This window comes from Carica papaya, chromosome 9 (assembly GCF_054855325.1).
Source record: "Carica papaya isolate Zhongbai chromosome 9, ASM5485532v1, whole genome shotgun sequence".
Taxonomy (NCBI): Eukaryota; Viridiplantae; Streptophyta; class Magnoliopsida; order Brassicales; family Caricaceae; genus Carica; species Carica papaya.
Window position 1 is genome coordinate 15,402,075 of NC_142317.1, and position 14,665 is coordinate 15,416,739.

Sequence of the window (14,665 nt, forward strand, 5' to 3'; positions counted from 1 at the left end):
ATTTTCAATTACTCTGAATGATTTATTTGCTATATATTTGATGATACTGTTAGGGATAGATTGAAGGTTGTTATTTTAAAGAAAAATAAGTTACGATTTTAAAGAATAGTACTAACATGCAAGTACGATGTTCAAATGGTAAATGTTTTCCACTTATTGCCCTAATGAACTTTTGAAGTGTTAATAATATGATTATAATGATATTTTTCTTACTAAATTGGAACTCACCCCAATTCATCCCCCAGATGATGTTGAAGAAGATGATCTGCCTCTTGACCTGCCCTTTGATGCTTGTCTAGATCCATTCGTGGATCCTTATATTGTTAAGTGCAAAAGTGCGCCTTGTTCTAGAAGATAAATATTTTGTAATTATAAAAGTAGCTTGAACATTGTTTTGTATATGTAGATGCATGCTTAGGTTTATATGCTTAAATAAAATTATTATGGGTTAATGCATGTTTATGTGGACGTATATAAACTGATTATTTGCATGATTAACTAGATGATTAATTTATATATGATAAATGTTGATGCATGATATATTGAATGATGATGAAGTAACAAGCAGATGTTATACTTTAAGCATGAGAAAATGTATCGGTATTGGCATGCATGGTTCATAAAATATTTTTGTTAGACTTTTTATCTATGAGGGGTTTCTGTTTCTCCCCCATCTACTTTGAAAAGACGTAAGAGGACCACTCTATGTGGATGACGACTTACCCTCTAATGAGAGTGGTGATGCGATATGATTGTAGGGGTCACTTTTTACAAAGTACGACTGTGACTATAGTTTACATATAGGACCACTGTAGTTGGCACGGTTATAGATCGTATCATAGTTTGGCAAGTCGTAAATGTATTGTTCGTTTGGCAAGCCACAAATTATTGATATAATATAAAATAAATTAGTTATTCTACATGAGTAATTAGGAATCTGTATTACCCATAGTAAATAAAAGTCGGAATGACTTCACGCAAAAAATAAAATGAAAAAATAGCATATCATGATTTGTTTAATTTTATCCATTTTTCGCATGATTGATTTGTTTGACATGATATGACTATGACATAATGGATTTGATAATTATTTTAATAAAATAAATATTTTTATAATCATTGAATGGACCGCTGACATGATGGTAAGTAATTATGACATTTTATTTTAATTTAAATTATCTTTAAAATCTTGGTGATATTATTTAAATACTGCTTTCTTTATTGAGTATATGGAACACATCTTTTTCCATGCTCCCCTTAGATGAGGAAGACAGTGAGGAACCAATTATTGATCTACCCCTTAAAGCCTTTGATGATCCCATGGATCCATGAACCCTTATGAGTGCTTATTTTGTTTCGTACTTTGATGAGTCCATCTTTTATAGAGACTTGTAATTAATTTTTATTTCTACTTCAATGTTGTATGGAACTCAATTATTATTATTTTTTAAAGGATTGTAATTATTTACTCTACTGCATATATTTATCTTATATGCACTAGTATTTTTTTCTGTATCTGATACCCTTATACTTTAATTAGCATTTAGGATGTCACAGAGACTCTACCCACCCCTATCACTTGGGACCAATTTCTTAATGTGTTCCTTAAGAGTTTCTCCCCAAAGTATGTTCGTGAGAAAAAAGGAGAAAGAATTTCAAGACCTTTGTTAGAAAAGCATGTCAATAAATCATTGTGCTTATAGATTCATCTAGTTGTCCTATTTCGCCTCGGAATCGAGAGCCACTGAGAGTAAGAAGGTTTAGAAACTTTTGAAGGGCCTGAGGGCTGACATCTTTGACCGGGTAGCCATGATGAAAACAGCTACCTATGTTAAGGCTTTAGAAACTACTCAGCTAGTTGAAGAACTCTTTGCTACCCGTTACCTGCATATCGATCATGATAGGACACAGAATCAATAGAAGTGGAAATAGATTGATCAGGGTCGTGCTGATAAATGACCTAGAGTGGCCCCCTAATGTGGCAATATTTTCGCCTCTATCCTCACACTCAGGTAATAACTCTAATCCTGCTCAGGTGTGTTGACATTGCGGCATAAATCACGATAATTTCCCTTATTACAGGCTGAACAACACTTGCTTTAAATGCAGGAACACCCAATATTTTGTGAAGAACTGCCTTCAAAAGTTAAAGGATGTTGCCAAACCCATCATTAGAGGAAGAGCTTTTCACCTTGACGAGGCCAATGCCATGCCAACACCAGCCGTCATTTAAGATATGTTTTCTATACATGATTCCTTAACCCGTGCTTGATTGATGTTAGTGCTACTCATTTCTTTGTATCATGTAAGTTTGCTAAAAATTTGTTGGCAAAACCTGACCCCTTAGAGCAATCTTTAATTGTAGAAATCTCTTCCAAATTCATCTTAAAAGCCTATATTATACATAAGTCGTGCAAGGTAGATATTTCAGGAATAAAGCTAGCCACAGATCACATATTGTTAAACTTTCAGGGCTTCGATGTGATATTAAGTATGGATTGACTAAAATTTTATCGTGCTATCATAAACTAATACGATAAAATAATGATTCGTCACCTCCCTGAGAGGAGACTCTTTCATTAATGTATTGTATGAACCTTTCTTATGTTATTAAAACATGTATTTTGAATAATATTTATTTTTTAAATTTTATTCTATGCATATGTATTAAAATCTTAAAATAAAATAATTATTTTTTTAATGTCTTTTCTCCATATTAGACATCATGGATTCTGAAAATGTCATACGGTCAATTTTAATTGTTTGTGACTACCCAAATGTTTTTCTAGAAGAGCTTTTGGGTATGCCACCCAGGCGGAAGATTGAGTTCTTTATTGACTTGCTTTCAGGTACCCTTTTGACCTCCAAGACTCTTTACCGTATGAGTCGGGTGGAACTCAAAAAATTGAATTGTCAATTGACAGCACTACGAATTAAGAAGTTGATTAGGCCCAGTAGTTCCTCGTGGGGTGTACTTGTGTTATTTGTTAAAAAAAAGGATGAAACCCTTAGAGTGCGCATTGATTATCGAGAATTGAACCAGTTGACTATTAAGAACAAGTATTCTCTGCCCCGTCTTGATGACCTATTCGACCAGCTCTAGGGTGCAACTGTCCTTTTTAAGAGTAACTTTCAATTTGGTTATCTTCAGTTAAGGGTTAGAGGCGAAGACATTCCCAAGACGACACTCTGATGCAAGTATGGCCATTATGAACTTTGGGTTATACTTTCAGCTAACCAATACTCCTGTAGTCTTTATGGATCTTATGAACAGAATATTCAAGCCTGTACTGGACAAATATGTTATTGTCTTCATTGATGATATACTCATGTATTTGAAAGAACATAAAACATACTACCCACTTAGCACATGTTCTAGAAACCCTCCAACAGTATAAACTGTATGCCAATTTCAGTAAGTTTACTTTTGTTTAGATCGGATCTCTTTCCTTGGCCACATTATCTTCGATGAAGGTATTTCTGTAGATCCTTTTAAGGCAGAGATTGTGATCAATTGAAGACGACCAAATAATATTTTTGAAGTCCGTAGCTTCTTGAGTCTAGTGAGGTATTACTGCCGATTTGTTGAAGGTTTCTCAAACATCATTGCCCCACTGACCAAACTCATTAGGAAAGATACAAAATTTCTTTGGGGTCTAAAATATAAAGAAATTTTTTTCAAGCTCAAACAACGTTTAACCTCTACTCCGGTATTAGTTATTCCCAACAATACAGTAAATTTCAAGTTTACTATGATGCATCGTGCCTTGGTCTAGGATGCGTGCTTATGCAACATGGGAGAGTGTTAGCCTATGGTTCATGCAGTTAAATCCCATAAACAGAACAATCCCGCTCATGATCTTGAGTTGGCGGCCATTGTCTTTGCTATCAAAATTTGGCGACATTACTTGTACGATGAAACTTTTGAAATCTATATTGATCACAAAAGTTTGAAGTACTTGTTCACCCAAAACAAACTCAACATGAGATAGAGACATTGGATAGATCTCTTAAAGGATTATGACTACAAGATCCTATACCATCCCGATAAGTATAATGTGGTTGTCAATGCTCTTAGTAGGAAGGACTTGGCCTTATTAGCACATTTGATGATTTCTAGGTGGAAGATACTTGAAGTAACTCAGAATCTTCTCTTAAATCATTAAGGCAAAGGCAACTATCTTGCCCAGATTTAGATCCAACACACTCTCATTCAAAGAATCATAGAGGCCCAATTTATGGATCCTAGTATGGAAAGACATAAGGAAAATTTAGAAACAGGATATCAATCTAATTTAAAATGTATGATGATTGAACTCTTAACTTTTGAGACCGTTTATGGGTACCTAATGACCCCAAACTCAAATAGGATATTATGAAAGAATCTCATGCATCTAAGTTAGCTATCAGTCCCTATAGCACTAAGATATATTGATATTTAAGGCTCCATTTCTGGTGGCTGAGTATGAAGCGTGACATTGTTAACTATGTTTCTAGGTGTCTTACTTGTCAACAGATTAAGGTGAAACATTAGAGACTCAATGGTCTTTTATAGTATATCTTCGTCCCGTAATAGATCCGCATATAATAGAATTTAGGTAGTTAATAGACTAACTAAGTCGGCCTATTTCTTAGTAGCAAAGACCATTGATTCTGTCAGTAAATTAGCAATATTGTATGTATAAGAGATTTTCAGACTCTATGATATCCTAGTTTTTGTGGTGTCCAACTAAGATCCTCGTTTACCTTTTAATTTTCGACAATCTTTCAAGAAGCTCTAGGCGTCTTTCCTTTAATACTGCGTATCATCCCAAAATTGATGGTCAGTCTGAAAGAACTATTTAGACGTTGGAAGATATGCTAAAGGATTGTGTACTAGATTTTAGTGGTAGCTGGGATAGATATTTACCACTTGTGGAATTCACTTATAACAACAGTTATCACTCAAGTATCGAGATGATCCTTTATGAAGCACGTTATGGTAGGCCTTGCCGATTCCCAACCTGTTAGAGTGAAGTCAGAAATAAACATCTTCTTGAAGCAGACCTTATTCACGACATAATGGACAAGATTACCATTATCTGCAAGAATCTCATCACCACTCAGAGCCGACAAAAGAGCTATGCTTATAATTGAAGGAAGGACCTAGAATTCGTAATGGGTGACCATATCTTTCTCAAAGTCTTTATGGACAAAGAAAACATGTGATTTAAGAAGAGAGGGTAAATTGAGTCCTTGTTTTGGGGAACCCTTCAAAGTACTGAAATGTGTTGATCCTGTAGCTTACCGTCTTGCGCTACCTCTCAAGTTCTATGGTCTTCATGATCTCTTTCATGTCTTAATGTTCAGAAAGTACTATTATGACCTTCCCACACCATTTTTTATCCAGTCGAGATCACTGATAGGCAAAAGAGAGTTCTTAGATTAGAATGATCACCATTGTGACATCCTAGGTGCCAATTAAGGCAAATGGGCGTTAGGTACAGATTCAAAATAGCGAGTGCATGATAATATTTATGCAGCATAATCAAACCTTAATAAATCCCTTACAAATATATATAATATTTTAAATACATATATCACTGAGGCCAGAAGTGGCAACAAAAATACAAAATATGGGGGCCACTTCTTTCACTATACTACTGGAATTTATCAGAGTGTGGGAACAGTCATGCACTCAGACTTGTAGATTCACAGGATCTTGATAGACTTTCAAGGGTAGGTCTGCCTGATGTTCCTCATTTTTTTCCTCATTTGAGGGGGAGGAATGGAAAAAGTGAGTTTCATATGCTCAGTAAGGAAAACAGTATTAAATTAATATTGTAAGATTTCAAAAGTTTATTATTTTATCTCACTGTCTAGCTTCCTTGTTGACCTAACTCATTATTAGAAAAGAAAACTATTTATTTGAATATCAAAATAATACATTAGCATAGAATATCAAATATACACATATCATACCAAATAATAAAGAAAATCAAATAAATAATGAAATACACAGATATTTCATGTCATGCTTCACAAAGTCGTTATAAACTTCAATTTTTGAGGGTAGATACATATTTCTAACTACCTAAGTAGAATAACCAGATTAGATACAGATATGACAATTTGCTCATGCCCATTTTTGGCTGGCCAAACCATAACACGATATATGACCACGGCCATACCAATCATAGTGATCCTAACAAATATCTATAGTCATGATATTACTTAGCTATGAGTGACCCCTACAAATAATGCGATACCACTCTCGTTAGACGGCATGCCATCATCTATTGGGAGCGGTTCTCTTACAACTTTACAGACCAGATAGAGGAGGGAGAAACAGATACCTCGAAAAGTAAGGGGAATAGAAATCCCTAAGAGATAAAAAACCTAATGAGATACTTAATGCAATATGCATGTCAATACAAACATACTTCGAACGACACAAGCTTCATTCCACTTTTTTCTTTTTTTTTCTTTTACTATTACAGACTACATTTTATATTTATTATATGCAAATTCATCATGTGTCAATAATTCACATAACATGCTTGAAAATCAGAATAATTCGACTCATTTGAGCACAGAAGCATGCTAAACAGAAAAAATAACAATCATATTAAATTTACTTATCTAGAAATACTCCTTAAGATGTTAAAAGTAATACTAGATTCCTTACTGAAACCTTTATATTTTCTTCTTTGCAGTTTTTCTTTCTTTATCTTCTTCTCTCACTATTTTACTATCTCTCTCTCTCTAAATCTTTAAAAAATGGAAGAAATAGAAGTATGGAGAGGAAGGGAAGGGGAAGGGAAATTATAGAATTTTAGAACCGTTGGATTCGCACTAAGTAGCGAAATCTAATGAAAAGATAAGAGAAAAAGATTCTTGGCACGAAAAAAGAGGAAGAAAAATTTCCTCCACTAGTAGCGGCAGTGCGCCGCCCAAGGCAACAACGGTGCACTACCCAAGGTGGCAGTGCTCGGCCAGTGTGCTGCAGACTAGCCTGTTGGCGCACAGGGGCTAATTGGCGCACGTGCAGGGCTTAGGTGTATTGGGCACCGCATACGCAGGCCTACTGTGCGAAGGCCCCAATCACACAGGGCCTATCCGCAAAGGCCTACTGCGTCTACACACACTGTACGATGCCAGTCCATGAGTGAAGTGCCGCGTGAACAACCCACATGCGCGCGATAGGACATGCGCACAAGTCCTGACCCTGCACCATGTGCACGAACGAGATCTACGCGCGGTACTTATCTCGTGCGTGCGTGCGAGTGGAGGGAACATGCACGCTGTGCGCACATCCTATACGTGCATGCGGAGGAGACGTGTGTGCTGTGCGCATGTCCCGTGTGTGCTAGCGTGCAGATGGGACGTGCGCACTGTCTGCACGCCCCACGGCCACCGTTGGTGCATGTGCGCTGTACAGTGCTCACCACCCGCGCGAGCAAACAGTTTTCTCGCGAAATTTTTCCCGCAAGCTAGTTTTCTCTTATTTTATCCTTTTTTTATTTTTTTTCTAAATTTTTTCTTTGAAATAAAACGAATTAATTTAAAATATTTTAAAATAAAAATAATAAAATAAATAAAAATAAAAATATATCAAAAATTACGAATATCGAGAAATGTTAAACAATGTAAATTAACTTAAGTTTAAAGCGACCAAATGCCTAAATAAATAGAGTTTCCTAATCATTTTAGCAAAGTGATTGGGAGGGTGTTACAGTCCTCCCACCTAAAAAAATATGGTCTTTAAATTAGTCTCAAATAAGTCTGGATACTTTTTCCTCATTTCATTGTCCAATTCTCACATCGCTTCTTCCGAGGTGTGATGTTGCCAATCATACCTTCACCATGGGAGTCATCTTGTTACGCAAGACCTTATCAATCTACCCAAAAATTTTCACAAGAACCTCTTCATAGGTCATATCGGCCTATACCTGTACATCATCATAAGAAATAACATGAGAAAGATTAGGGTGGTACTTCTTGAGCATCAAGACGTGAAAGACATCATATAAACCTGCGAATTCTTAAGATAGAGTGAGGCGGTAAGCCACGAGTCAAATACGCTCGACAATAAAAAAAATCCCATATAACAAGGGCTCAATTTCCCTCTCTTTCAAAACTGCATCTTACCTTTGTAGGGGTAGACTTTAAGAAAAACTTGATATTTCACGGCAAACTCCAAGGCCTACGATTATCGACGTAGCTCTTTTGGCAGCTGCCAAATTTTTACAGATAATTGTGACATTTTTTATGGTCTCCTTAATGAAGTCTAGTCCTAAGTGGCGCTGGTTCCCGACTTCACTCCAGTAAGTAGGGGAACGACAAGGCCTTCGATATAAAGCTTCATACGGGGTCATACCGATGCTGTAATGATAACTGTTATTATAAGCAAATTCACAAAGAGAAAGATACTCATACTAGTTATCACCAAAGTCAAGAACGCAAGCACGTAACATATCTTCCAATGTCTAGATCGTATGCTCAGACTGACTATCCGTCTGCGGATGATAAGCGGTGCTGAAGTACAACCCAGACCCCAAAGCTTCTTGGAAGCTGTCCCAAAAATGAGAGGTGAACCAAGGGTCGTAGTCAGATACAATAGATGAGGGAACTCCATGAAGTTGAACAATCTTATCCACATATAAGCGGGCTAACTTACTAGTGGAGTCCGTGGTTCGAATAGGCAGGAACTTATTATCCGCAATGGCCCAAATGATATTTCGACTAGAATAGGTCCTGGTAAATTCAGTTACAAAATCCGTAGTCACATTCTCCCATTTTCATTCAGGAATTGAAAGACCCTGTAGCAAGCCACTGGGTCTTTAATATTCTACCTTTATCCATTAACAAGTATGGCATTAGGAGATACAGTCAGTTATATCCTTCTTCATTCCTGGCCATCAATATTGTTGTTTTAAGTTCCAGTACATCTTGGTACTTCTGGGATGATGGATAACTTGGAAGCATGGGCGGTCTTGAGTACATTAGTGCGTACTGCATTGGGGACCAAAATTCGGTTCTAAAATTTGAACAATCTGTCATCAGAGGTCCTGAAATAAGGAGATTCATTTGAAGTGAACTTATCCAGGTTCTTGATGAGTTCCAGGTCTATGGCTTATGCTTCCCAGATCTTCACAAAGAGATCCGGCAGGGCTTGAATCTGGGCGAGGTAGGTGCCTTTGCCATAATAGTTAAGCTGGAGTGATTGCACAATGTCCATCATCTTCCAACTGTAGGCCATGGTTTGGGCTAACATAATAGGTCCTCGTCGACTTAGAGCATCGGCGACTACATTCCCTTTTCCAGAGTGATAAATGATTTGATAATCATAATCCTTCAGAAGATCCATCCAGCATTTTTGCCTTATGTTTAATTCTTGTTATGAAAAGATATATTTGAGACTCTTATGATTAGTGTAGATTTTAAAACTTTGACCATACAGGTAATGCTGTTATATCTTCAGGGCAAAGACAATGGCTGCCAACTCCAGGTCGTGGGTAGGGCAATTCTGCTCATGAACTTTGAGTTGTCGAGATCCAAAGACGACTATTCTGTCATGCTGCATTAAGACACATCCCAAACCAATATGAGATGCATCATAGTAAACTTAGAATCTCCCTTCATTATTCAGGAGGATCAACACAGGGGCGGAGGTGATACGGTACTTTAGTTCCATGAAACTTTGATTACATGCATAATTCCAAACGAATGGTACACCCTTTTTGGTGAGTTGAGTAATGGGGGCAGCAATCATGGTGAATTCGTCAATGAATCATCAATAGTAGCTTGCCAAGTCAAGAAAACTACGCACCTCGACCATATTTGTGGGTGAACTCTAATTGGTTATTGATTCTACCTTCGATGGGTCTATAGAAACTCCTTCATTTGATATTACATGACAAAGAAAAAAAACTCGATCTAGTCAAAAGGGGCAATTGCTTAGTTTCGCATACAGTTGGTTTTGGTGGAGAGTCTCCAATAGTTCAATCAAATACACCACGTTTTTCCCGTGCCTTTCGGAATACACTAGAATGCCATCAATAAAAACGATGATGTATTGATCTAGTGCGTGTCAGAAAACTCGATTCATTGAGTCCATGAAAGTTGCTGGGGCATTGGTCAATCCGAACGACATCACCCTAAACTCGTACAATCAATATCTATACCGAAAGTAGTTTTTGGAATATCTTCCTCTTTAACCCTCAACTGGTGGTACCCGGTTATGAGATCAATCTTAGAGAAGACCGTGACTCTTTACAATTGATTGAAGATATCATCAATCCGAAGTAAGGGATACTTGTTTTTAATTATCACTCGATTGAGTTCCCTATAGTCCACGTACAGTTGGAGGGTACCATTCTTTTTCCTTACGAACAACACTAAAGAGCCTTAAGGAGAATGGCTAGGGTGAATGAATTTCAGGGTAATAAGATTAGAAAGCTAATTTTCCAGCTCTGTTAGCTCAGTGCGACTCATACGATACGCGAGCTTGGAGATCAGCTGGGTTCTAGGCAGTAATTCAATGATGACAACTACCTTACGTGGGGGAGATAAACTAGGGAATTCGATGGGAAAGACATTAGGAAAATTGCAAATAATGGGTATGAAACACACAACAGGATCAACGTCCATATTCCTGTTCATTCATCTATTAGAAAAAAAAATGGTAACAACTTTTATTTCTTTTTCGAGGTTCGTAAGGTTACAATTTTACTTTCACAGTCTATTATAGCTCTATACTTTTCCAACCAATCCATTTCTAATATTACATCAAATCCTACAAAATCTAATAGTATCAAGTTTACACATATTTCTATCCCTAAAATTTTTATCCTACAGTCCTTATATACATAATGAGCCTCTAGTAGTCTTTTAGAGGGAGTCTCCATTACTGATGTTTTTCCTAAAGTTTCTGGTCTAAATTCTAAGTTATAAGCAAATGTACAGGAAATAAAAAAGTGAGTTGCATCAGTATTGATGAAAGCCTTGGCAGGAGTATTATGAATAGAAAGCATACACTGGATGAGAACATGAGTAGGAAGCACTTCAAATTCATCTAAGTGGTACACTCAACCTTGTGCTATGGGTCAGGCTACATCCTTCGATTGCTGAGGGCAGTCTTTTATAAGGTGTTGGGTGCTTCTATACCAATAGCAGACACTATTGATACGCCGACATGACAGGTCATCATACGAGCGACGAAATGTTGACAGGGTTGGTTAGCTCGAACAGGTGGAGCCGTAGGTGGGGGCAAGGCAGAAGGAAGAAAAATTCTGGTTCGTTTGTCGGAAGGGTTACTTACTAGGTCAGGTAGTCTTTTTCTAAACTGTTGGGGTTATTGTTGGGCATGAACTCGAACAAAGTGTTGGTTCTTAGCTGAGATAAGATCTTTACAACTTAGCATGTTCAAGCACCTCTGCATACGAGCTGGGTCTCAACATAATAACCCGGTCATAAATATCGACACGAAGGCCTTTGAAAAACATCATAACTTTTTGGGTTTTCAAGGGTGACCATAAAAGGGACAAACCTAGATAGTTGAACAAATCAGGCTGCATATTGGGCTACAGACAAGCTTCATTGACGGAGGTCCTAAAATTCCTCATTTTTTTTTCCTGAACATAAGCAGAAAAAAAATTATCAAAGAAAGCATCTATGAAAACTTCCTAAAAAGTAGGGGTAAGTATGACTTCTTTCTTAAGTCGCCACTAGCATTCGACTTCCTCGTTTAACATGAAGGCTGCAAGAGGAATTTTTTATTCTTCGGTCAGGTCTAGTACAGAGGAGAGCTTTTCTATTTATAAGATCCAGGCTTCGGCTGCTAAAGGATCAAGGCCACCTTTAAAGTATGGGGATCTAAATTTCCTAAACTCTGCTATATTGTGGAAGATAGACCGATCTGTATTTTAGAATTCAAGAGCAGGGGGTGGACAAAGGTTGGCCTGGTTCTGTCTTACGGTTGTAATTAATCCTTAAATGGCTAAAAAAGGTTCTGTAAATTCAGCCCTGTTTAGATGATCCAGGGCTTCAGGTCGTTCAGTACGCTCTACGAATAGTCTTACCCACGTCATTTCTACAAAAGAAATGAAGACATGAGTTGGAGGTTTAGTTTTTGAAAAGATGACATTTTTCTTCCCTAGATAATCTAGAAATATTTATTTATCCTAGGAATTAGTACAAGGGATTTGTTCCGCGAAAATCTGCTCTGATACCACCTGTAACATCCTAAGTGCCAATTAAAGCAAATAGGTGTCAGATACAGATTCAAATTTACGATTGCGTAATAATATTTATGCAACAGAATTAAACCTTAATAAATCCCTTACAAATATATATAATGTTCCAAATACATATATCACTGAGACCAGAAGTGGCAATAAAATACAAAACATAATTGCCACTTCTTTCACTATGTTATTGGAATTCATCAGAGTGTGAGAACAGTCATGCACTCAGACTTATGGATCTACAGGATCCTCATAAACTTCCAAGGGTATATCTGCCTGCGGTTCCTCATTTTCTTCCTCATCTTGAGTGAGAAAAAAATAGAAAGAGTGAGTTCCATATACTCAATAAGGAAAACAATATTAAATTAACATCGTCAGATTTTAAAAGTTTATTATTTTATCTCACTATTTAGCTTCCTGTTGACCTAACTCATATTAAAAAAGAAAACCATTTACTTAAATATCAAAATAGTACGTTATTTATTATATACAAATCCATCAAGTGTCAGTAATTCACATAGCATGCTTGAAACTTATAACAATTCGACTCGTTTGAACACAAAGGCATGCAAAAAAGACAAATAATAATTATATTAAATTTACTTATCTAAAAATACTCCTTAAAACGTCGAAAATAATACTAGATTCCTTACCAAAACCTTGATGTTTTCTTCTTCACCGTTTTTATTTTTTTCTTTTCTTGTCTGACTATTTTACTATCTCTCTCTCTAAACCTTTGAAAAATGGAAGAAATGGAAGTGTGGAGAGGAAGGGAAGAAGAAGGGCAATTTATACAATTTCAAACTACTAGATTCGTGCAAAGTGGAAAAATCCGGTAAAGAGAGAGAAGAAAAAGATTCTTAGCACGAAAAAAGAGGGAGAAAAATTTTCTCCACCGGCGGCGGCAATGCACTGCCCAAGGCAGCGACGGTGTACTACCCGAGGTGGCAGTGCCCAGGTGGGGCGATGCGGGCTAGCCTGCAGGTGCACCTGCCTGCTATTGCGTGCACAGTGCCTAGCTTGCGCGCGTGTAGGGCCTAAATGTACTGGGCACCTCGCGTGCAGGCCTACTGTGTGCAGGCCCCAAGCGAATAGGGTTTGTCCTCGCAGGCCTGCTGTGCAAACGACGCACGCATAATGTGCGACCCTAGTTTGTGTGCAAAGTGACGCATGGATGACCCACCTGCACGTGACAAGATGCATGCATAGGTCCTAAACCTGCGCTATGCACGCGGAAGTGACATACGGTCACTATTTGCGCATGCATGCGCACATAGTGTCAAAAGTGTTAAATTTTTCCCGCGAGCTGGTTTTCTCCCGTTTTTTCATTTTTTGATTTTTTTTCTAAATTTTTCTTTTGAAATAAAATAAATTAATTTAAAATATTTCAAAACAAAATTAATAAAGTAAAAAAAAATAAAACAAATCAAAATTACAAATCTCGAGAAATGTTAAACAATATAAATTAACTTAAGTTTAAAGTGGTCAAAAGCCCAAATAAATAGAGTTTTCTAATCATTTTAGCACAATGATAGGTGGGGTGTTACACCCATGATCAAAGTCGTGTGACAATATCACTTCTTGATGAAACTTCTTGGGAACTTGAAGATGAGATGTGGGATAAGTATCTCGAATCATTTCAAAAGTTTCAAATTTGGAAGACCATATTTTTGTGAGGGGATGATGTGACAACTCCTCAGTTGTTTACAAAAACTTCAGATTATTCATATTTAATTTTATTTTTGAATCTTAATTTATATTTTAATTGTCTTGTAGGGTGTTTGAGAAAAATTTAAATGCATGTTTAAATTAAAAAGAAAGTGAAAATAGAAAAATTTCAAGAAAATCCCACGCAGGATTCAAATCTCGAAAGCCAACCCGTGCGAACCCGCAGGAAAGCCTCATGGGCATCTGCATGCCTCCCAGGTGAATATATCGCTTGCACAACATGACCTGCACATCTACACCTACACAAATAGGTCTTATTCACTCCTCCGCTGACTGGTTACTGTTCGGACAAACCATCACTAACTCCAGTATATTGTGCTGCCACTTGGCATGCATCAATCATGCACGGGCAGCCACTTAGCCGATCAACATCTGCTCTCTCTTGCATGTCATCCAACAGATCACAGTACTTTAATAATGTATATTTAAACCCCTCTTTCCCTCATTCTTTCATTTTTTCTACCATTCGAATAGAAGAAGAATTCTAGGGTAAAATAGAGAGAAAGAGAGAGCCTGAGAATGAGAAAAGAGAGTAGTGAGCTGCTACTATCTCCTCCGCTATAGCAAGCATGTCACTAAGCTCATCTTTTCTTCCTTGAGAGATAAACATCAACTTTGCCTTATTAATCTTTTCTTTCGATGCCACTGCACCTTACAATAACCATTTCTTCTTTCTAGAATTAAATACAGACAAGTTCTGCATTCTCAAG

At 37.1% G+C, this 14,665-nt stretch overlaps 1 protein-coding gene across 1 annotated transcript; it reads left to right on the top strand.

The window, feature by feature from the left end:
* Nucleotides 1-2,725: 2,725 nt before the first annotated feature.
* LOC148240112 (uncharacterized) lies at nt 2,726-3,398 on the top strand. Its single transcript, XM_088212073.1, has 2 exons — nt 2,726-2,849; nt 3,157-3,398. The coding sequence occupies exons 1-2, from the start codon at nt 2,726-2,728 to the stop codon at nt 3,396-3,398; spliced, it is 366 nt and encodes a 121-aa protein (XP_088068199.1).
* The last annotated feature ends 11,267 nt before the right edge of the window (nt 3,399-14,665 follow it).